Source organism: Haliotis cracherodii, unplaced genomic scaffold, assembly GCF_022045235.1.
Source record: "Haliotis cracherodii isolate W230 unplaced genomic scaffold, xgHalCrac1.p SCAF_16, whole genome shotgun sequence".
Classification (NCBI taxonomy): Eukaryota; Metazoa; Mollusca; class Gastropoda; order Lepetellida; family Haliotidae; genus Haliotis; species Haliotis cracherodii.
In genome coordinates, this window is record NW_027266271.1 from 14,635,610 (window position 1) to 14,659,677 (window position 24,068).

The 24,068-nt window shown below is 37.6% G+C and overlaps 1 protein-coding gene across 12 annotated transcripts in view; it reads right to left on the reverse strand.

Annotated features, from left to right (window-relative positions):
* LOC139463861 (poly(rC)-binding protein 3-like) overlaps positions 1-24,068 on the reverse strand; it is a 348,995-nt gene that overhangs the window by 25,696 nt on the left and 299,231 nt on the right. For 11 of the 12 annotated variants that reach the window (XM_071245245.1, XM_071245243.1, XM_071245246.1 and 8 more), the window contains 5 exons: positions 18,406-18,548; positions 10,539-10,562; positions 5,208-5,240; positions 4,481-4,597; positions 2,611-2,730 (listed from right to left, as the gene is read on the reverse strand). In XM_071245245.1, coding sequence (XP_071101346.1) covers positions 2,611-2,730; positions 4,481-4,597; positions 5,208-5,240; positions 10,539-10,562; positions 18,406-18,486 — 375 coding nt within the window. In that variant the 5' untranslated portion in view covers positions 18,487-18,548. Of the gene's footprint in view, positions 1-2,610; positions 2,731-4,480; positions 4,598-5,207; positions 5,241-10,538; positions 10,563-18,405; positions 18,549-19,846; positions 19,931-24,068 lie in introns of those variants that run through there. The other variant, XM_071245249.1, reaches the window with a different exon arrangement.

A 24,068-nucleotide genomic window follows, 5' to 3' on the forward strand; every position in this document is an offset into this window, starting at 1 on the left:
TTTGTCCATGTGTATATCTAACATACACATGACTGTTCTGACCTTTCAATTCACGAGACAGAATTTCTATCAAAGTATATTCTGCTTGAGGTTAAAACAAAGCAAGCGTTTTCGACTCTGTTCATCAGGAAAAGGCTTAAACCGGTTTACCATGATGCATAGTGTATTTACTTGACATTTCAGAGTATTTAGACACAGACTGACACGAGACCATCTCAAATTAGACTGTGCAATCTACACATCAAAACATCCTTTACATCAAAATTGAATAACAATAAATCGCAACCATATGTTCTTTACACTGGCAAAGAAACATTGCACCAGACACATCACCAGTCAAATGAATGATACGTTTTCATAAAACCATTAATGCCAAGACAAATACACACCAACTGTTTGGGATTCCTGCTACAAACATATCGAAAACGATTTACCCTAATAAATAGATTTCTCCCATTTTGACACATTGATATACAAAAAGGTATTACCTCTTACTAGTACCTACACAACACACAAGTCATAACAATTCAATACCATTTAAAAACATAAAAAAATGTCTCACAAAAAGCTTTTCTACCACTGACTTGAACACATAAAGAAAATCCAATCTATCGTACACCCTCAATTTCTGGAACCAGCCCAATGCAGCAAAACACAAAGAACTAGCAGCATCTTCGCTAACCCACAAATTTCTACGAGCAAATGATCCACTCCTCTTTTATTATGTTTTTGCCCTCTCAAAGAATTGCCACTTGAATCCCGGATAGAAGTGATGGAACAATTAGAGCCTGTCTCCGTAACGAACCAAAGCTTAAACACATCAGGCCCGATACGCTCCCACTTTCACAGAGGGGGTTGCAATGTAGAGCGCTCTATTTTCACTGATAATAATATTAATGCAACCACTGTGGCACATAATGGCGGCACTACGTATTTCTTATTGATTGACAGAATATGTTCTGTTGGTGTACTGGTCAGGGTCAGAGTGATGATGGATAAACCCTCACTGCTGAGGCCTCACAAAGGAGATTAATCAATCAGAACTGTTCCTCTATTAAGGAAAATCAAACGGACATTTACAGACTGCAAAACCTTTTTAATCAATTTACTTGAGAATATCTAAAGATTTTTACCACCTAATTCAGATATTAATAAGTCTGGTTTCACCAAACTAATATGTATATGCAGTGTACTTCAAATACTTCTGATTTACTCTTTTGAAAAAAGCTTTCTATGTTTGAAAATGAATGTTCGAACAAGAATACCCACAAATGTTTTGGATTAAAGTGAAGTAAATTAATATCCTGTTTCGCACTATTTGTTATAATCTACATTTCTTTATATCAGATATTCCGCAGTTTATATCCTGCATTTGTTTTTATCAAATGTTTTGCAGTGCAATGTCCATCACAAATATCCTGCTGAGCAGATGACTAAACACAAAAGGTAAACCCTGTACAGCAATGATTGTTTCAATTATCTTTTATGTCCTTATTTTAACAAAAACTCCCCCTCATATTCCCTGCTATCCAGTGAACGCAAAGGTTTATCTGTTAACAAAGCTCCTCCATACTGCACGATGAGGCAATAAACATGACCTATCTGGCTATCTTTGCAAATGTCGAAAACTTATCAATCCTGGATTAGCTTCAAATGAAATATACAGTCTCTCATTCTGTCTTGTGGCATAATTGAAAGCACATGCTGTGTTATTTGCCATATGACCTCAGATGATAAATATGTCATGGTGTCTTATCCCTATCATTGGGCGAGTCGGCTGACACATTAATTGTTCCAGGCCCTCCAATCATTATAGGCAATCAACAGGGCTATTTGGATCCCAATAGATGCCATCTTCATCTTAGGTGGGGGTGGGGTTCTATGCTGAGGTCAGCCGTACCTCCACCGTAAAGTGACTGTTGAAGTGGGAGCGGGCCTGGTCCAACCAAACCAACGGCACCACTGATCGACACAAGGTCCAGTGCCATAGCAATAGTTGGTCTGAGATAGTACCTATCCAAGCACTAATCATGCTCAGCAGACCTTTTCCCAATTCTCATATTGTTACTGTAGTTGAAAGAGTCAGTGAATAATATTTCAGTTATATACTACTCAAAAGAAGTTAAGGATCCCTTGATTTTTTCATATTACTATACAGTAAACTATGCTTATAACAAACTGCCATATATAACGAACTAGTCTTTTGGTCCCGGCTGTAATGTAATTTGCTGTATATAGGCTGTATGTATGCCTATAACGAAATACAATTATAATGAACTAAAATTAGTGGTTCCTTTGAGTTCGTTATAACCGTAGTTAACTGTAATTTATCTGTCATGGCATGACAGATTAACGACAGCAATATGAAAGAATCAGATGACCCTTAACTTCTTTTGAGTAGTATATAATGCATATCAGCTTGGTGTGGGAGGAAAGCCTGAAGTGATGTAGGTCTTAGACATATACCGCGAGGAGCATGGTGCTGACAAATCTGGAAACAGGGAATCGAACCCATGACAACGGATTCCTGGCACACCAAGGGACCTACAATGAACAGTGACGACTAGGCCCTACTGCACATGACATCACCACTGTCAACACGTTACTTACCTCTCTGATTTCTTTAATCTTGCACCCGCCTTTCCCTATGAGTGAGCCGCATTGACTGGCAGGAACCACCAGCCGTAATGTGACAGGGGGTTTAGGCACCGTGGGTGTATTCTGAAGATCCTGAAGCAAAAAAACCCATTCCAATTGTATTTCCTGCGTTTTAACACCAATTGAAAAGGAAATAACAAAATTGAATTACCAGTTTCAATGGTAATAATATTTAAATATTATATTATTGGTATTTTCATACACATATAATTTGACTATCTGACAATCTTTTACAGAATACAATTCATTAATCATGAAAATAAATTCAACTAAAAGTAACTATGGTTACAAAATAGCCATTTCTGGTCATAATTTCTTTGTAGATAATAGTGCACCATTTCCATTCAATCCCCTTTACATGAATCTCATCTTCATGTAAGTCTGGGTTTCAAACTTAACATTAAAATGTCACTATACATGTATCTTGCTCTTAAACAGAGGGAATTCTGTAGTGATGATTAGAAACGGTCGTAAGGGCAATGAGTTTGGATGAGTTCTGTGTTGGGAGTTCCGTGGAGGAGCTCCACTTGGCACATCTTCCAAGAAGAAGCACTGCCACTAGAGATCAAAGCACCCAGCCTATGTCACGAGGTACAATACAGGATAATACCAATCTCACATAGCGTGTAATTAAGCAGTTCTGGAATCTGGATGACGAAAATGCCTTCTTGGTAGTATTTAGTAGGTAATGCTAGAGGAACATCGTATCTGAGAATTTAAACTACCACATTAAGTGGCAATTCAGTTTAATGCTCTCAATGCTCTTGGGTTGGCAAGAGTTGAGATTTAAAAAAATATTTAACATTTTTTGCCACCAAAACTGACAAACCTCCTCCAGACATGACACCTCATCATCATTCAGAAGACAGTGTTACACTTCACAGCTGTCGACATGCATGGAAATAGCACTGCTCTGAATTTTACATGCTAATTGCCTGAATACTATATTGCCTATCACAGAGGATGCTACAGATTTGGAACATGAACTTTGAAAACTAAATATGTATGATCATCTACATGTTCAAAATTAGTCTGATAGGTAAACACATATTTGCTTGTTTATTATCGTTCCGTGTATGAGAACATGTTCCCACAGGATCTTTGGACAGAACAAAAGAATATTGTCTTACATCCAAGCCAAAGTTAAGTTCATATGGCGTAGAGCGGCGCCATAGGTAGGCTTACAAGAAGAATTACACCCAAAACACTGCCTCCATCAAGGGTGAGCAAATTTACTATTTAGCCACCTCAATTCCATTCTAAAAACTCAAAGAATAATATTTGCAAAGGTGTTTCCTTAGATCGAATCTAAGTGATGTTTCTGTGATGTGTGTTCGGAAAGATTGGCCAGATAAGCTGAAACCTATACATAGGAACAGGTACATACTGTACATACTATACATTACCGTACATACGGTACATTACGGTACATTACAGTACATACGGTACATTACGGTACATTACTGTACATTACGGTAAATACTGTCCATTACGGTACATACTGTACATTACTGTACATTACGGTACATACTGTACATTACAGTACATATAGTACATTACTGTACATTACAGTACATACTGTACATTACTGTACATTACGGTACATGACGGTACATGACTGTACATTACGGTACATTACTGTACATTATGGTACATTACAGTACATACTGTACATTATGGTACATTACGGTACATTACAGTACATTACTGTTTTGTCAGTACAGTTTATCAGGGCTTGGTCGAATTCCACTTTAAAACAAATCAATTAATTGTTCCTAAACATGTATTCATGTATTGATTAATCATAAAATATTTTTCTTACCTCTTCAAATTTTTTACAAATCATAGTGAATGCTTTGTGAATATTATCTGTTGAGCCGGTTATTGTGACAATTCTCTCTGGACAGGAGCCATCAGATATGTTTATTTTGGCACCACTCTGAAACAACAAAATTAGGTCATAATTGATTCCAACTGTCAATCTTTTTAAATGAAGGATGTGAAGGAAATTCTTTAGTGATGCATGGCTTTGATATTGCTGGAATATTGCTAAAGCGGCGTAAAACGATACTCACTCCATGAACATGACAACAAATGATTGATACACAAGGGTGAGGTGAAATTGGGTTTAACGTCATGTCCAAGATTTTTGCACTTATATAGTGATGTGCATGCACGTCTGTGTGTGTGTGTGTGTGGCTGCTTGTACTAGTCCGGACAGATGCCGATTTATAGTGCTAGCCCACTGAGATACCATGACGCAGTTTTACATGAATGCCCCACTCAGACACAGTCTACTAACTCTGAGCCGACCAGTCCTCGTTTTAGCCCCTCAATGCCGAGCGCCAGACAGGGTAACAACAAGTACCATCTTTTAACGTCTTTTGGTAAGACGCGGCCGGGGATCGAACCCTGGATCTTCCACTCTCCGGGTGGACGCTCTACCTCTATAAAACTGAGGCGGCCCATTGATAAACAAAAACAAGACAGGATATAAATCATCATTAAATACTGACACTGATATCTATCAACAAAAGACTTCTACTTACATCTTCCCTGAATTTCTTTATATTGTCACCTTTCTGCAAGAAAAAAAAAGATTGTTAGAACAATGTAATCGAAGTGGAAGCCAGCCACAATGTCCACAAAGTGTACCTTAAGCAGATGGGCTATATGTGTGAGGTGACAACAACATGGTCTCTCTCTAAACACTGAGCTTCAACAGCGAAAAGTCTAATGGAAGCTAACATCCCGTGAGTGACATGGCTATCAGAATCACTGACAGCATTGACTAAACCCGGTGCCCTCACCTATCTCAAAGGATATGTTCTTTTTTTAAATTTGTTCATCGATTGCAAAATGTTACGTTTCGCTTTCATTTAAAATTGGGAGCCATACCACACAGCAGGGAAATTTGTCTTGCCTAACTTGACAAATGCAATCTGCATTTTGAGTGACATATTAAATGGTTGCACAATCGTGTAGATTAGCATGTCTGTAGCTATTTAAGTCAAGCTGGGCCTGCCTCAGCAGCGTGCCCTGGACTAGGTCATCATCTACTTCCGCAAGAGGAGGTTGAGTGATGCCACTGTCGATGCTATCGGGGGATTGACAACACAGGAATGTTTTGAAATAAGTATGCCATTAAAATGTTCAAAAATTTACTTGCCATGTGCTAATTGTTTAAAAACACTTTCTCCAAACTTTTCGAAACTTATAATAGAATTAATTGAAAACTACTCAGTTTTATGACTTTAGGCATTCCCTGAGCTGTTTTGAATAAATACAAAATCCCACAACTCGAGAAATTATCTAATAAATCCAATTGAAGAAAAGTAGATTGCTCAAATATACGTAGATGCACAGCATGCCAATGTAAACACTTCCTTCTAAAAAGCACCTTACTTCTTGAAGCTCAATATACAACATACACCTGTACGTGAGCTTGAGAATATTTATTTCCATGCAAATTAGCTTGTACACGTTTCCCAAAAACCTTACAACAATCTTCCTTTTTCTGAAAGTGCAACACCCTGCCCCAACACAGATCCCTGCATGGAGTGTTGAGAGAAGACAGCGATTGAACCAAGATATGTCCATTACCGCTAACAATGGTAGATGGCGCTATGATACACCTCTCCCTGTAGCTGGCGATGTTGAAGTTCACTATGTGAGTAGGCATCTGATGATGTCTGGATAAACACACTGGGCAAACACTAAGCTTGATTCTCCCTCTGGGCCATGTTCAGTCAGGAAAAGAAGGACTGATACTATGGTGCCACCAGTGTTCCTTGAAGACTTGAGACATCTCCATCTCAATGTCCAGCTATCACTATGAAGGCCACCAAGTTTGAGAACCAACTTGTCAAGCTCTATACTAAGGACTCATAACGGGCCTTCATAGTTTGATAGACAGCTGCTTGAAATGATCTCCAAAGATATTGATTAAGGTGGAGTTTTCCAACAATTTTCTTACTATCCTGTATCAGATATGTAATAAAGCTTTCAGAATAAATTGATTACAATCACAGATGATGCTGAAGAGTTAAACTCTGATTCAATAATGTCCAGGCCTGAAGTCCATGTCAATAATGGATACTACAGAATCTGTCTCCTGTTAATCCACCAGGCCTGACTATTAACTTCCCACTGAGTGGCCAGAGCATCCAGTCAAGTCACGACAGGTGCCCCTTGACCAGTCCATCAGTCTGTCTTGAGGGACGGTGGAAGTTAATTGAAGCTGGTCTATTGCACACACAGACATATTTCATGATGTCATTTAGATAGGGAAGATCAGAGTGCAAGACAGAGTGCCTATGGGAGATTCTCACTCACTTAGATCTCTACCAATCAAACTAAACTATCTGTCTGTGTGAGTACAGATGATATCACAGGTCACTTCCACACAGCAGTATTTACAACCTTTAATTTGTTACTGGACATCTCTACTAAAAAAACTTCCAGTAACGAAATCCTTGTGTCCCCTTCCACATTCGTAAAGTCAAACTCTGTATAGGTAATAAAAGCTTAACCAGACACCTAAGTAAATGCATGTTTTGCAAATGTTTAAAATCAAATTGAAAATTGGCCCCTGAAAATGGGCCACGGTCATCGAAAAACAATTGGGCGTAAGGCGTGTAAATGAATAAAGCAACATATGTCCTTTTGAAAAAATAGACCTCCTTTAAATATCACCATTTGACATAAAACTCAAAACTATAGGAATGCTCTTTCTTTTTTTGTCATCAATATAAAATTTACAAACCCATTTCTTCTTACCAACATGTGGAATACTGATCAATACTAGAAATTAAAAGACAACTGCATCTATTATCCGCTTTCATCCCCATCCCATTAGGAGAAACAGCCACGTCTGTATTATTGCTATCTGTCAGTCTCCTGCCAAGCACTGTGCACTTGATGAATGACTTGGGGGACAGGATCATCCAGGCCCTGCTGGCAACATCACTTGCCCAGCTGGGGGGGTGGGGATCGGTGTAGTGGGTGCCACCATCACCGCCATTATATTCCACTAAATCTTACCGCGGGTCTGTTACTCCACACACATATTCCCTGTTTCTCAAATCAGGCTGTAATTTTCTTGCATCACTTTGAAGATACAACCAATTCCATATACTGCACAGGTTTGTAAAAACTCATAAATCGTTTATATTATCCGAGTGCCAAGTAGCCAGAAATTGTTTGACAATAATATATTTAACCTCATTGGTACCCATCCATTAATATCCTTCAAATAATTGTGTAACATAGTGCCAGAACATTCTCAAATGTTAAAAAAATTACAAGATTCTGCAAGTGGTCTATTTTTGGAGGACGATACATTCAACCTACTTTCCCGAAACTAAAAACTATTTACAATCCTTTGCTTATGTGTGTTCATACTGCTGGAATAATTACTTTAAAAAAAACATCCCTGAAAAAACAGATTAGGCACAGCTAGATAGCTTACATGAATGAGACCGTAAAACTCCCGGGACATGGAGGGGTGTGTGAGACTATGGAGGTCCTCTCGGGACCGAGTACAAGGAGAGTTTAATGTGGGGGGGAAGACTCCGAGTTGGCCCCCTCACAGAGCCTTCCACACCATGACCCCCATCCAACAGTACCTGTACACCAACCATGTTGTGTAATTTATTACCTGAGGTTCTAGCAGCAGAACAAGTATGGAAAGTCGTTCAACTCCTGGCTTGATGCTATTAACCTACTGCCGTGCCGTATCCATTAGCAGAAAACAACCAGTGCAGCACTGTCATAAGGCACATTTACAGTGTTACAATACAAAGTTTTTATATCGGTTTTAACATACTTAGATTTCATTAACTTTGCTTCTCATAACATGTCTTGCGGTACACATTTCAGAGAAGGTGAACTCTATTCTCAGAACTTGTCTGGATAATGACAATAATTGGCAAAAAACAAGTAAGAATTTTGTTCCCACCCATGCAAAATTGAAATACAATGTATGACTTTTCGCTCATTATTCATGAAACATGAAATAAATTAATTTCTAAATAAGGGTAAAATCCATTTAATACAGCTTTATTTTAAATTTAGGTCACTTATTCTGAAAATGTTTCAAGATATACATCACTTTTGTCAATGTTAAAATTAATTTCTAAATCAGGGTAAAAATTTCGAATAGGTCACTCATTCTGAGAATAATTCGTGATCTACATTGATTAAGTCAAAGTCTAAATAAGGGTAAAATCCCTTTTATACAGGTTTATTTGGAAAAGGTCACACATTCTGAGAATAAATCTAGATCTACATTGATTAAGTCAATGTCATAATTAATGTCTAAATAAGGGTAAAATCCCTTTTATACAAGTCTATTTTGAAAAGGTCACACATACTGAGAATAATTCTAGATCTACATCGCAGTGCATAAGTACATCTTATAACCAACACACATACAACACACAAGGTACATGATATTCTTTTTTTCCAAACAAAAGATCAAGATTTTAATGCATATCCTCCTCCTGCGAATTGAAACATCAAGAATTTCCTTGAGTCACAAAAGCCGACAAAGAAACATACTACACTAGTTGTAGAAACAAAGCAGGCATGCTCACAATGTTCCACAGTGAAAAACTTCCTCAGACAAAGGCAACGCATCGTGTGCAGGTCTTCCTTCAATGTGTGAACCAGATGGAGGAAGACGATTAATAATAGCCTATTTTTAGTGTGCCATTAGGCAAGACTGTCTTGAGGGCTACCAGATTAAATAGTTACAATGTTGACGCACACAACCCATCTTCCTTTTTTCCACAGAAATCATCGCGCTAAAATATTGACATGGCTCTGTCTGATTCAACAAATAGTGATGTCCAATCAGCAAGTTCATGATCAAGAACCTCCCAGGTTAATTTGCACCACATGCAAAGCTGGCGTTTTTCTCTCGTCTTTGTGTGCAGGTAACGTTACGTGTCAACCTCACAAATTAATTCTATCAATAACATCCTCTTGTGAAATTCCAGATCAAATGGCGTTGATATTTATGATTATCCTTGATTATTGCAAAGTAAGGGAGGACATCGATGGAGGCCATAACTAAATGAGGATGTAATTGACACAAACTTCGAAAGAAAAACATTATTCTACCTTATGTTTTGGAAAAACAGCCAAAATGTTGTACATTTTTGCTTTGGATAAACAGCAAAATTGTTCTATTTTTTTGCAGTGGAAAAACTGCCAAATTGTTGTACCTTTTGCTTTGAAGAAACAGCCAAATTGTTCTATTTTTTGCATTGGAAAAACAGCCAAATTCTTCTATCTGATGCTTGGAGAGAACAAAAAAGCCAAATTGTTCTGCTTTTTGCTTTTGTTCTATCCTACGTTTGTGGTGGGACAGGAAATGCTAACCTTTGTGCAAACACCTTGTATCATCACTATGTCATTCATAAACACATGGTCATGATATAGTCGGAATTGTACAAGCAAATCAACCTTAAGCTGAAATTTCTTTGATTTTTTTATAAATGGCATCAAAATACTAGTGGTAATTATTGTGATTATTTGATACTGATAACCACATGTAATCAGGATTAGTAACATCGAAATACTAGATAATTAAAAGCAACAAAAGCATTTCCAGAATTGTAAGAAATCTCTGCTAAAAGCAGAGTCCATTGTATGGTTTCGACTACCAGTATATCATCAACATGTATTTATGAATGACTATCAAACAGCGATGATACTAGGTGCATAAACAATTTAAAAAACAATAGTTCATTTAGATATCTGAAATGAGAGCTCGAGAAACAAGAGCCATCTTGCTAATTTCATTGAAAGACGGAACACTGTTCTACTACAGACAAGATACCATTTACACACTCAGAAAAAAAAACATATCTCACCTTGCCGATTATGCTTCCAACTTCCTGTAAACAAAGAGAGAAAATATTAGATCAAAATTTAATAAAATAGCAAACAAATTCATGTAAAAGCCATGAAATCAAGCCAGAATGTTGTGTTCATGTACAATTCTTGGCTGTGCAAATGAACAATTTAAATAAATCTTAGTCTTAGTCTTAGTCAGCAATATCAATTAACAATTCAGATCTCATTTTATCAGTCTTTCAAGAAAGAAGTCATAAAAACGTAATATTTACAAAACACCACAAGAGTGGTCTATTTTCATAGTGATAAACGAAATCAAATCCCATGAGCCGTAAATGACAAACAAACTCATTTATAACGCACTGACTTCATATCCCAGCAAACAAATCAGGACTATAACAAATGAAAATCAAATTAAATCTCAAGAGAATTGAGAGCTATATCAACAAATCCAAAATAAGAAAGGACAAAGCATGAAACCAATACCCTGTGCCAATTTGATGGAGTGAACGCAAGTAAACCGTACCACTTAATTGTCACATGAATGCAACTATGACACCGTTTACACAACTACAATGCCCGACTGAGCTGACAGTCAATGTATTACTGCTGTCCATTTTGGAGTCAGTAATGGCGCCTCACTAGCAGACTTGCAGGAAGTGCATTATGCCCATTGTAGTCATTTATCCTCAAACAGTGCTAAGCAGATAGAGAGTATTGGTGAGTGTGAGTATGCATTGGAACTCCAGCACAAAGGGTTTAGTTGTCTGTTAACTGGTTACAAATGGCTGCTGTACATACACACAGGAATCCTACTTCCACAATGAAGAGGCAGTATCAACTGATAATCAACAATGTCAGTAGTCTGGCCTTGAGGCTCCACTTAGACAGTATTGATACTAAAGTGCATATCATGCATTACCATGGGGATGGCACCATGAATAGCAACATCATTTAGCATTACAAATCATTTTTAAGGAAAAGTATCTGATTTTATTTGTTTCAACAAATTAATTCCATTTCATTTTATTTCACAGACTTACTAAAGTTGCAGGAATGGAAAATGAATTTAATTTTAATGAAAAACGAAAATGAACAGCAAATGGGAACCTGTTACACAAAATGGAAATTGTATCAGTTCAGACAAAGGAGACTCCTGTAGGAAATGTAAGTTTAAATATTCATAATTAACAAAAATGAAACATTCCTAATTGGAGAAACTATTTGGTGGAAACTAATTCTCAAGTTCTAGAGAGTCAGCTGGTCGGTTTGGTGCCACATACTTATTGCTTTAGAAAACAATGGCTGGAGACAGGTATATGGGTCAGATCAGGAAAGTAGTCAGGAATCCCCCAGGTAAACATGTTATTCAACATGTGTTAGGCATCTTGTTGAAAGGTTAGGGTTGAGTGTGTACCTCACAGGCCAGGGCAGTGCCCAGCTCACCCCTCACCTTTCTGTCTGCCACAGCTATTCAGTGTCCATTCATTCTTTGCATATAAACAAACACTTGTCTATTACTGGCCTGAACAGTGTAATTACTAACAGGACACATCTCCTTGATGTGGTCTGTCATCAATGTCAATCATTTGTCTGTTCACTTTCATAAGTGTTTTGTCAAAGTTCCTATACCACATTCTTAAAAAGAACATTACCAATCATTAAAATATTAATATCAAGGTGTGTAGGCTATCCTAGATATAAACCAATTAAAAACCTATCAATTTCAAGAGCAAAACCTAAATCTTTCAAAAGCAGCATGAATTGCATCAATTTTGAAATACAATCTAGATATATAACCATTCATAAACAGAAAACATATAGCTCCAACCATTCTGACAAAAGGAAAAGAACTTATCTAACGATAACACAAGCTGGTACTAACTTTATCAATTCTCAGCAGACAGCATTTGTGATATCTGATTGTGTTCAATAGACGCCCCATCAAAATCCCACAACACATAAGCAGTTGTCAGAAAACATCATCTGTGAATGATTTAGCTGCCTGTTACAGACGGCTTCTTCTCCATCCTACCCAGTTAGCCTCATCTCGTCGGCAGCGCTTGGTACTACAGCGATCACTTCAATTACTTCCTCCAATGGCTTGTAAAATTACACAGACTATTGATCAGTATTCTACTGTATTCTAGAGTATTTATCACCTGGTATCACTTACATCATTGGATGTTATCATACAGCTAGGAACTCAAACTTTAATCCTTCAACATGTTCAGAATGATTATCGCATGATTCCTTTCCCAATAAACCCCTCCTTGAATTTGTCATCTTAAATTTGACATTTTTGCTGTTTGCTACGGGTAGTTTTAAGTACAATGAAGGGTTTTCAAGGACTTCTAAACAACCTATTGCTTATTCAACATGTTTCAACAAGTCGAAAACATGTACAGGTGCTCCTTAGCAACTGTACAGCAACACACAACAGAACAGTTTAATTTTCACTGCCATGCAAGAAACAAAACACATGTCTCTGGTCCAGAGCATCCTGTGTGTTTCTTGGAGTGAGAATTAGATAAATAATGATACAAACAGTTGCTGAAATGAGTGCAACAAAAACGCGCAGCACTCAGTTAAGGGTCAGAGATTAACACGGGACAGGCAGCTTATGTTGTAACAGTTGTACACCTATGTCCAATGTGGTAACGATACAACACGCGCTGAGATCAGCCCGCCCAGCTGATTGTAAACGGCTGATAATGCTGTTCCCTGTACGTTGATTCCATGCTAAGTAGTTCCACCTACTGTGTATATAGGAGTTGTGGGTTGTGGCAAAACCATAGCACCAACCACTGGGGCAGGTCACACGAGAGTCGTTTATCAATCCATAGAGGATTGTGTCTTGATCAAAGCCTTTACCAGCCCTAAATACAACATCTCTTCAGAATACTGAAGCCTACAAAACCCTAGCAGGAATGAACCCATATATACTACTCAAAACAAGTTAAGAACACTTGATTATTATCTACCCCAGCCTCTTACAGGGTTCCTGAATACCTATTGTACCACGGATCTAAAAAGAATTGAAAATATGAAGTAACTATAACTGACAACCATTTTCAAAATCATAAGAAATGCATCCAACAATTCATAAAAACTTGATAACCAAAAATATAAGTTTATTAAATTTAATTCAAATTGATGAAATATTTGACTATCTTTGCCATCTTCTAGTCTACACACGAGCTACCAGTTACCTTCTTTCAGTGGCATTTAGAAGTTGGTGTGATGAAGTAAGACAAGTTCTATGGACGAACAACTTCTTTATTGTGGTGTTAGGTTCTACACCGAAACGTCGCACTATTGTAATAAAGAAGTTGTTCATCCATAGAACTTGTCTTACTTCAGCTACCAGTTAGTAATATTCTACTATTGAACTATTTGGCACCAGCTACCATATCTGTTCCTCCTGTACATCTACATATCTAACATGAGATGGTCTGGAAGTGAAGCTCTAAATCTGGCAGACGTCTTACCCTGGAACATGCTTATAAGTGACACCTGACCAAACCATCCAAGAGAATGGAGGGATTTGATGGCCTTACAATATGGAAACTAGCTCCGGTTCTCATCTATCCCATTTGAACACAGAGCAGTACTAAGCATTTCCTCATATTTAAGCAACATGTCCCTATGAAGCAAACATTCTATATTTGCACTAAGGATTCTATATTGGTCCCCTAAACTCCTCAAGCTGGAGTTTGCCACAGGGAAGCTGTGAACCCTTAGCAACTCGGCTATTCTGAAGATGATTCCAGTGCCTTAATAGGCAGGAAACCCCAGGCAAAATAAAGACAAAACTTGTCAAGACTTCACCGCCTAATGACCACTTGTTATCACAACTGTAATGAGCATTGAGTCAGCCGATGGATAAGGTCATCTTTGATGCCAGAGATACAAGTGACCATTGGTATGCCGGCAAGTGACGACTACTCCTGCTTGTCTTTTGTCTTTGGGGATTGTCGTTTATGGAATCTTTTGATGACGTTGGTTCTGACCCTTTCACTCAGGTTACTTTTGTGATCATGTAAGGTGACCTTCATTTCAGGGGCTTGAAACCTTTAATCTCACAGACCGCTCCTTAAAACTGCAGGATAATCTGACACCAAATTTCATGAAAGGCTTAGATGATATAAGAGCTACTTTAAATTGTCATCACCATCACTGAAATTTCAAATTTGAGCTTGATAGTAATTTCCAAATTTCTATGCGCACATGAGAGGCTGGTACTATTTTGATGTTCTATCATAGAAAATGTTATCTCTACTAATGATATATGTGACCCAGCGGGGAGTGCAATTATTACCCTCTTGTGGGAAAGAGGCCTGGAAAATGAGCTCCCTCTCTAGCCATTATTTCCTACCTGCCAGCCAAATCCCTGTAGGGACATATTTTGCAGAAAACAAATGATGCTTTTGGACTGAGAGGCCTGCTTTGCCTCGAATCAAGACCTGAAATCTGGCCCTACAGACTGGGGACAAGCAGACGGCTGTCAGGGACTGGCGTGCTGTACAGTCCTAGGAACTGACACGTTTAGTGTCTTCAAAGTTTCGATAAGAAAGACATTCTACTTACATAGACAGTACTAATGTAAAATGTGTTGAATTAAGACATGTTCTTGTGGGTACTGATGCTGAGTAGGTGATGCTCTGTTACATGTATGAACTGAACCTAGATTTTTACTGACATTTACCAGGTTGAGAATAAACAGGATTTGTACTTGATGTCAAGCAAAAGGGTTTCATATAATTTTCAACCTTATTTCGCCTTGTATGCCCAATGGTATCTGTTTCAGCACATAATCACGACTGTTTAATCATTGGCGTTGACATTTTGTATATATTTGGTTACTTTCTTGTAATCATTGACATACATGAAACAAAACCAGTTCTATTCATTCAAAAGGTCATAAGAAAGTCAATGACCTTTTCAAATCAACTGACATTAATTTGATTTATCGTAAAATTCATAGAAATAACAAATCTAATATAGGTAATTGGAACACTTGTAGCTTTTACATTTGTATATGAGAGTAAGTGAGTCGGAAAAGCATCTATCAAGAGGGAGCCATGTGGCTTCAATCCCATCTAACAACTGCCATTACAGGCCTGTGCCAATCTTATCTCATACCCGCATCAAACCCTCACAATTTTCATCGTAAATAATTATGACATAAAGTCTTGTTGTAATCTCAATTGAGTGACTTGTGTACCAGAATCCCACAATTCCAGAGTTCAACACATGTAGTAAATGCCTAAGCTGACGATCAGGCGAGAATTTGAAACTGGCAATGTCCTGCCTCCGCACGCGCCCAAATAAATAGCATATGGGGTATGGCGTCATTGCTGCAGCCACATTCGTATTACATTGACGTACCATATGGTGCTGTTCTCTCGCTATATTAAATTAAAGCAATTATCTACTTGCATGTTACCCAACCCAGTACTGCTGCAACTTGAAGATTTATTGCACTTCACAGTACTAAACATTTAATGAAAACAAACTACTGATAATGCCGCTACTGATGAATAATTTTTACCTTCAAAACAGATTTGTTTTAAGTCTCAATGCCAACGAGTACATGGGATAAAATGAATTTGAATAAAACATGATTCGGTTAATTCATTGACTTTAAGCAAAACAAATCGTCTCATTTGATTAAATTGTAATGAAGTTATTCTTGTCAACATCTTTATCACATATTATGATCAGTCCGAAATGAGGTGGGGAATTTCTCCAGGAATCTAATCATGGCTGTTACAATTTGCCGTAATTAATTGTGTGTGTAGTTTAGAGTATGTGAGAGTTTTGCATCTGGCTTTATTCATTATTCAGGTCGGATGACTGCAGGTTGAGGGTTATCATGTAAGCTGTCAGGGCCCTGTCAATGGCTGTACACCATCTCCTGGGATTCAGCTCAAGAACACTCCGACAAATGGACCAATTTACCTTATCCAGCCAATCTCCTACTTGTTGTTCATCTGTATCATTGTTTTACACTTGTGTGTTCTCACTGATAAACTGGTTATAGGTACAGCTCATTTGCACTATTATTTAGATTCTACAGAAATGATTTTGGAAATCATTGTGACTTCATAACTATCAATGATTTTTTTAAAACATGTTAATAATTATTTATTCTAATTATTGTTTTACAGGCATTGTTGATTTCATGAATATTTCTGGGAATTTTGTAAATTACAGAGCGCATGAAGAAGTAACTGACATGAAACATTAGCCTAACATGACTACTGTATTACTTGTCCCTGTTGACGATATCATCATCGTCATCATCACCATCATCATCATCACTCAATCTTTTCTCGACATCTTATTATGCTTCGGTCTGCACATCCCAGAATATGCTGATAATATCACCAGTTACACTCAACGCCAACCATATTCTTTCAAATGTATTCCTTCGCACAATCACAGAAAAAGCTTACAAATAAATTTCTGAAGCATAAAAAGCAAACACAATCTTTGCCAGGCTTCCGATATGAGACTAAATAATCAGACATCTTTCAAACTGTGTCCGCCTCTATCACCAGCTAGACAGCTTTCCATTTGATCTGATTATAACAAAGGAGATTATACTATTGATCTATATTGATATTATTTCAGCTAAGCTAGAAATTATGACCAAGAGTAATTAGGTCTTTGTCCTTCATTTTCTACCTCAACAGTTTCACGTGGAACAATCCGCACTGTAGAATGGAATTTTCATGTGTATGGATTCACAGGAGATTATGGGGTTGAACTGTAAATCCCATTTGTACATGAAAGAGCTTTAGGACGAGCAAGGTATCAATACGCTAGGTGCGGACACAAATCTTGCAATCTACATGTCTCCTCTGTTTAGTTATGTGCATCAATGCTGCATTAAATCATAATTTCATTAAATAAGATAATAAAACGAAAAGAAATGAAGTAATTTTCCTAAAATGGCCTTTCCACCACGGCCGTAAATATTCTTCTTTCGTTACATCTAAAGGAACAGGTTTGTTTTTTGGGACTTTATGATTATGTGTTCATAAAATGTCAATCATGTGAGAAAGATATTTTTATATGGAATAATTATCAACTTCAGTCAGGAGAGAATGTTCCCTTAGACCACAGATTTTCAGTCTGATGTTCGTCAATGTCATTTTCATTAGAATATTTGGATCAATTCATCTACAGTACATTTGCAAGTGTAATGCAAGAATGATGCTATTACTAATATAAACCATTATTGTCTGTAGAATGACTATTAATCAATGCATATATTCCATCTCACCTATCCTTCATAACATCAGTATATAGAAGAAGCATTTCCTATTTGTCATCAGATCATGTTTTTAAACACACTTCAATGCATTGAGTCTGAAATATATTTTGGAATGATTAGAACCAATCTGCCAAGTTTTAAAATATTCAATTAGGAATGGGTGTTTGTTTAACGCTGCACTCCGCAATATTCCAGCTGTATGACACAGTCTGTAAATAATCGAGTTCTGACCAGACAATCCAGTGATTAATACCATGAGCATCGATCCAGGCAATTGGGACACGATGACATGCATCAACCACGTCTGAGAGCCTGATTACCCAATCCCATTAGTCACCTGTTACGACAAGCAAAGTCCCTTGTTAAGACAAGCATAGTCGCCTGATACAGCAAGCATAGCCAAGTCACCTAACTTGACCACCTGATCCACCGCCTCACACAGCAGCATAAGTTGCAGGGGACAATTCACAGGGGTAAAGCATACTAGAAACGAAAGGACTCAACTGAAGTTTTGAGTTTGAAACCCACAACAAATGGATAACTAGGACTTCTTGTCTGGACTCTGATTTCATGGTTTCAAGAAATAAAGATGTACTGACCTTGCCCTGCATAATCATCCTGATCGTGAGGATCGTGGACGAGTTTGTGTCGTTCTGCACCATTGTTTTTTCTGTTGCCATTACAAGGAAAACCACCAAGAGAAAAATAAAGGGTTGTTTCCCCTTCTCTCAATCTTTGTTATCTGGAAAAAAGAAGAAGAATAGTTAAAAGAGAAATCCAAGGGAAAACACATTCAGAATACATCTCACTAAAATGGATACCAAGAGAATGAATTGTGTCCTTAATAACTGTTCCCTGAGTAGAATAAATGTCACAGTAAGAAAATGGTCACAACAACTTATTCAAAATATTGAACAAAAATATTTATGGTTAAATCATACATTTTTGAATACATTTACGAACATGTTCATGAAAACTAAACACAAACTCACACAGCCCTCTTTTTCACAAAAACAAATTTAGTTAAATCAATCAACTCTTTATCTACAACCATTTCCCATCTCCCTGCAGTTGTCAAACAAGGAGAGATCCCATCAAGTGTCAATCCAACAACTCTCTTCGTCTCATGCAAAGTGTCAAAACATGTAAGTCCTTATCAAGCACTCTTGTTCAAATAGTATCTGCCTAGTTCTCATGACTTTGTGAACTGACACATGGAAAGCACTACAGAACCCTACAGGTCACCATGGAACTGGCCAGGCTGGGACACAAGCATCAATATGGTCACATCAGAGTGTACCCTCATGGCACACAGTAATATCATTTCTTCAATGTAGCAGTTGACACTTATGTTCTTTTTTAATCATATTCAAAAGCATTATCCATTTCTTCAATATTAGCTTCAAATCTATGACAAAAGAACACATGCACAGTTGTCAGCATGATCTAACACCGTATCAAAATCACATTTGACGACTATGAAAAAAATGACATCAAATGTCCCACTTCATTATGTCAATTTAGCAGCAAGAATGAAAAAAATAATACCTAATACAATTTTGTTTCTAGTGATATCTTTGTAATATTGCATTAGATATTATTTAACCTTAGACACTGATGAATACATTTCTTTTACCTTAGCATAACAGTTATGGCATGACAATAAATTCTAGAGAGGACCTAACCCATTACAAAGAATTCACAAAAAGTTATCAAATATGTACATAAGCTGTCCCTAAAGTGCAATAAACTACGTCAGAATCTTTTATTTATGTACAACAGTGACTTGTTCAGTGAGTCAGTCCCAAATCCAAGCTACCAACACACACAATCAGTACCATTTTGGCGCCATGGCTGATGAGAATGCACACGGCCACAAATCAAGCCCCCTTTGATCATGATTGGATGGTAATAAACGCATGACAACCCAAGTGCTATTAATTTCAAAACTGAAATGGAACAAGAATGCAGCAAGGACATCACCCTGTGACATTCCCCTTCACCATTCAAACTACAGCTGTAACCGAAAATGTCACCAACCTCTTATCCCATCAGAGAACTCGCTGCAATGTTCTCACATACGTCCATACTCTGCTAAAATATTCCATAATCTGGCTATACTGTCATCTGAGGCTCATAGAACCAACCATTCTTCCCAAATCAATGTCACCTAACTCTATAAATCTGCGCTTTATTAAGCATAGCAAATCTGCATAACAAATGTGGTCTGCCTGATTATATTGGCAGATCAATGGAATTTGGTTGGAAACTTGCAGCACTGACTGCAGTAATGGACAAATAGGAAAGTGGGAGTGTGTGGAACCAATCAAGTGTAAGAAGAGAACTGTTGTGGACAGTTGATTGTATAGGAATGGTAGGACAGAACTTTTAGGAACCAATTAAACAAGCTCGGGGCAGAATATAGAATCAATTATTTAATCACAAGGTAAATCTGGCAGCAACTTTATGTTTTATATAATCCTTGGCATCAAACCATTCAGCTGTTTAGCTGAGGCAATAACACATGCTTCATTAACCTTACAACTCTACAAGCCAGTGTGAGGCTTCCAAGAACATGAAAACTGAACAGCCAACAAGAACAAAGCATATGATTATGTGTTTTTGAAATGTCAAATTTTTCAATTGAAGTTGGAATTTTATCAACACATTTTTGACAAACAATACGAAAAATAATTCCATACAACGCCTTTATCATTTACTACATAAAGCAAAGTTTCAAATGAATGTTAAACTTGGCAACAGTATAATGATCTATACCGAAACGTCGCCTTTACAGTAATTAAAGAAGTCGTTATCCTTTGTCATTCGTCACCTTCTAAGTAATGCCTATCAAACAATTCAATGTTTGACAATGACTATAAGAGAAATCTCAAACTGAAATAAATTTTCACTTCTAACTGAAAGCTTGGAAATAAATTATTAACACCAGGTCAGAGTATGATCAACCATATAAGCTTATCACGTAAACCTACAGGGCCTAGTCATGGATGGTGGATGGAGATGGTTCATGAGGAACAACTAACAATAAAAGAGCAATGTGTCATGGTCTGGGTAATACCTGCCAAAGTTGCCATTGCAGGTCCAGTCTGGCATCTGATTGCAACCACTGCCGTAAGCCGGGCAGTAACTGGACGCATACATCTCTCCGATATTGATCTTTCAGTGATTGAATTCTTGTGATAAGTGACAGGAAATCTGGCAGAACGCGACTCAACAAGCGGAGATCCAGTGGACGTAATTAGCCACACTGCGGCCATACTACCCTTTTCCTAGCCTACAATTGGTAATTAATTTTCACCGGCTTTTGTCCCCAACTTGAGCAAAGCGGACAGTTGCCATGACGAAGTGGTTTGTTTGAATGTCCTCGTCCTCGTTTTCCCATTTCTGGAGCAACTTTACGGAAATTGTGCAGAGTTGTTGGTTATAATCGCAACAAGATCAATAAACATCAGGTGTGATTTTCACGGTGGGGACCTCACATATTGATTGCTGTGTTTTTATATCCCACCACCTTTCAACCTCGCCAATCGACATCATACACAATCGGCCAATCAATCATGGAAAACCCATTCAGTGCAACGTCAGGCAAGCGTAATTGTCTCCAAAGCGTTCTTCTCGCACCCCTAATGTGCACGAGCCAATTGAAAAGGCAATAATTACTTTAAAGAAAACTACCACATCATAGTGTCTTGTTGAAAGAATACATTGAAAAGGGCTTGAAAATGATAGGATTCTTGCAGGCAAATGAGAGATAGCCATGGATGGAAGTGAGACATTGCCATAGAATCAGTATGCCGTAACACCCTGTCGCTATGCTTGTGTACACCATTTTTATCGTGTGTTGATAATGGCCAAAACACACCAAAAATGCATGATGAAAAATTCTTGTGGATAATAATTGGAAGCAGGGATAAGTTATTATCTCAAAGTAAAGAGACCAATTAATAAATAAATCCAAGCAACATGGCCATTAACTAAATGAACATCCCATAAAATATTCATAATAATGGTCAAATAAATTGTATAGGCTAGGACTGTGAGAAAGTATAAAATGTGAAAAATAGGTCAAATATTTGTATTTGAGTACTTCTTTAAAATACAAACATCAATTTGAAAAATTACATGAACACAATAGTGATAGAATTCAAAATATTTCTCCCTCCAATATGAATGAGCCCCACAAAATCCACAGTTTATTTTTTACCCAAATAATATAGAAAATATGATACTTTCCTCCAATAATAAAAAAACTTCACATATAAAAAGCCTGTAAAAAGTATTTCTTACAAGCTGATAGCCAATGTAAAATACTCACAGATAAAAGCAGTATGGCTCGGCAAGGCTGGGCGGAAGGAGAAGATTGTTCAGCATGGGAGGAAGCAGAAAGAGAACGAGGTGGAATGACTGGGGGTTGTTTCTTGCTCTCAGAATGAAGCTTCGCTAACAGGCCATTAAAGATACCCAAAGGCTACCAGCAGAAACAGCACTGTCAACAGGCTCGACCTACGAACTGGCGACTATAGCTCGCAGATATGTGCTTAATTACCAATAGGGCTGGCTCTCCTGCCCCTTGTATGTTAAATATATTCATCACATGAGAAAAAATATCCAGAGAGAGAAGTGAAGAGAAAGTACCACTATTATCACAAATGCTGTCGCCGAGCAACAAATTTGTGTATGGTGAAATAGGTATGTCCAAAATATAAACCATTTAGAAATGAACAGATGAGCCAAAAATTGGACAATTCTTATCATGTAGAGTTATCTCCCTTTTGTATGATGACGGTGTGCGGTAAACCGCTGTTCCCAGGGTTGTCATGTGTTATTCAGGCTGAAGATGATTATGAGAAATAGAGCTGGGAGATTCCTGTAACAATGTACACACTATGCACCGCCCCGTACAGCTGGGAATGCCAAAAACTCAACGGGAGACGTTAGCAAATGGCCAAAATATCAAGTACCAGGCGACAATGATGTATAAAAAGTGCCAAGTGTAGCTTGAAAAGAAATAGTTGTGAAAAAAGAGAAATAGAACCGTGATGCCCCACATATGACGGAGAGGTTTAAGATATTAAGTGACACATCTCAGTACAAGCTTATCACTAGGCAGTACTTCAGTATAACTGAACAGAGAGCACTTCCATCATATACCACAAATATTATCTAATTTGTGAAGATAATTACGTTAATAAACAATATTCTTTTCAGTTTATACCATCATTTTTTAAATTTTCATTGTCAGGTATGAATATTTATCATTGAACCTATTTTTCTGTATATTTTCATATCATACGAATAAATTCACTTTTGTAACACTATTTCATTTACAATGAGAACGACATTTTCCCCCATAATTCTGAAAAGGATTCAATCGTCATTTCCATGCAATCGAAACTTTCAGGAAATTTCTTATAATTCAAGAGCAATTCACATTTCCAAAGGAAACAACTGAATAGATCTGGACGAACAAAATAATCAATCATTTCAGTTTCGACCCAGGTATAATACCCCCACTTCCCCCAAATTGAGATCCATTGTGACTCATTAGAGTTTGAAACCTAGATGTCGAGAAGCATCTTCAAAATACAAGATCAGCTGCAATATTTGCAACAAATTGCCATCACTCAAACAACTTGTGACTAGCCTATACTACTATCACCCCCTTCCTCCCATGTTGCTCTCTGGTGCATCATTACATGGAGGTAAAGAGGGCCTCATTAGACCCACAGCAACCACTGATGATCGGAGAATGACATTTGGCCTAGGACCAGTCGTGACTACAAATCCATCTCCACTGTTGTCAGCTAATCATCCTCGAACAATCGTCTTACATCACAGATGAAAGAGATGATTAGCAAGACGATTAGAGACCATAGCGGTGGCGTGTCCCATTCTACATGTCAGGTCTGTTCTTCCCAGCCCATCATGGCATAGAGCTTATCAAGGATGCATCATAACCTATAACTCACGACAAAAGTACCTCGATCTGTGCTAAGCTTGTGCTTGACATGTGAGCTTTGCAATCAAAGAGCAGCAGTTTACCTATAGTACTCAGGCTTATAAAGTATGGTGTACAACTGCAAACAGTTCCTTGTTTTACACCAGACACACAAACATTGGGGAATTGGTGCTGTCAGGAGTGATCAGGTATTATTGTCTGCTTCAGAGGGAATGAAATGATGCTGGTAAAAACGCCTAGCTTTACTCTACTCACTATGGCTATATTCATATTGTTATCGAA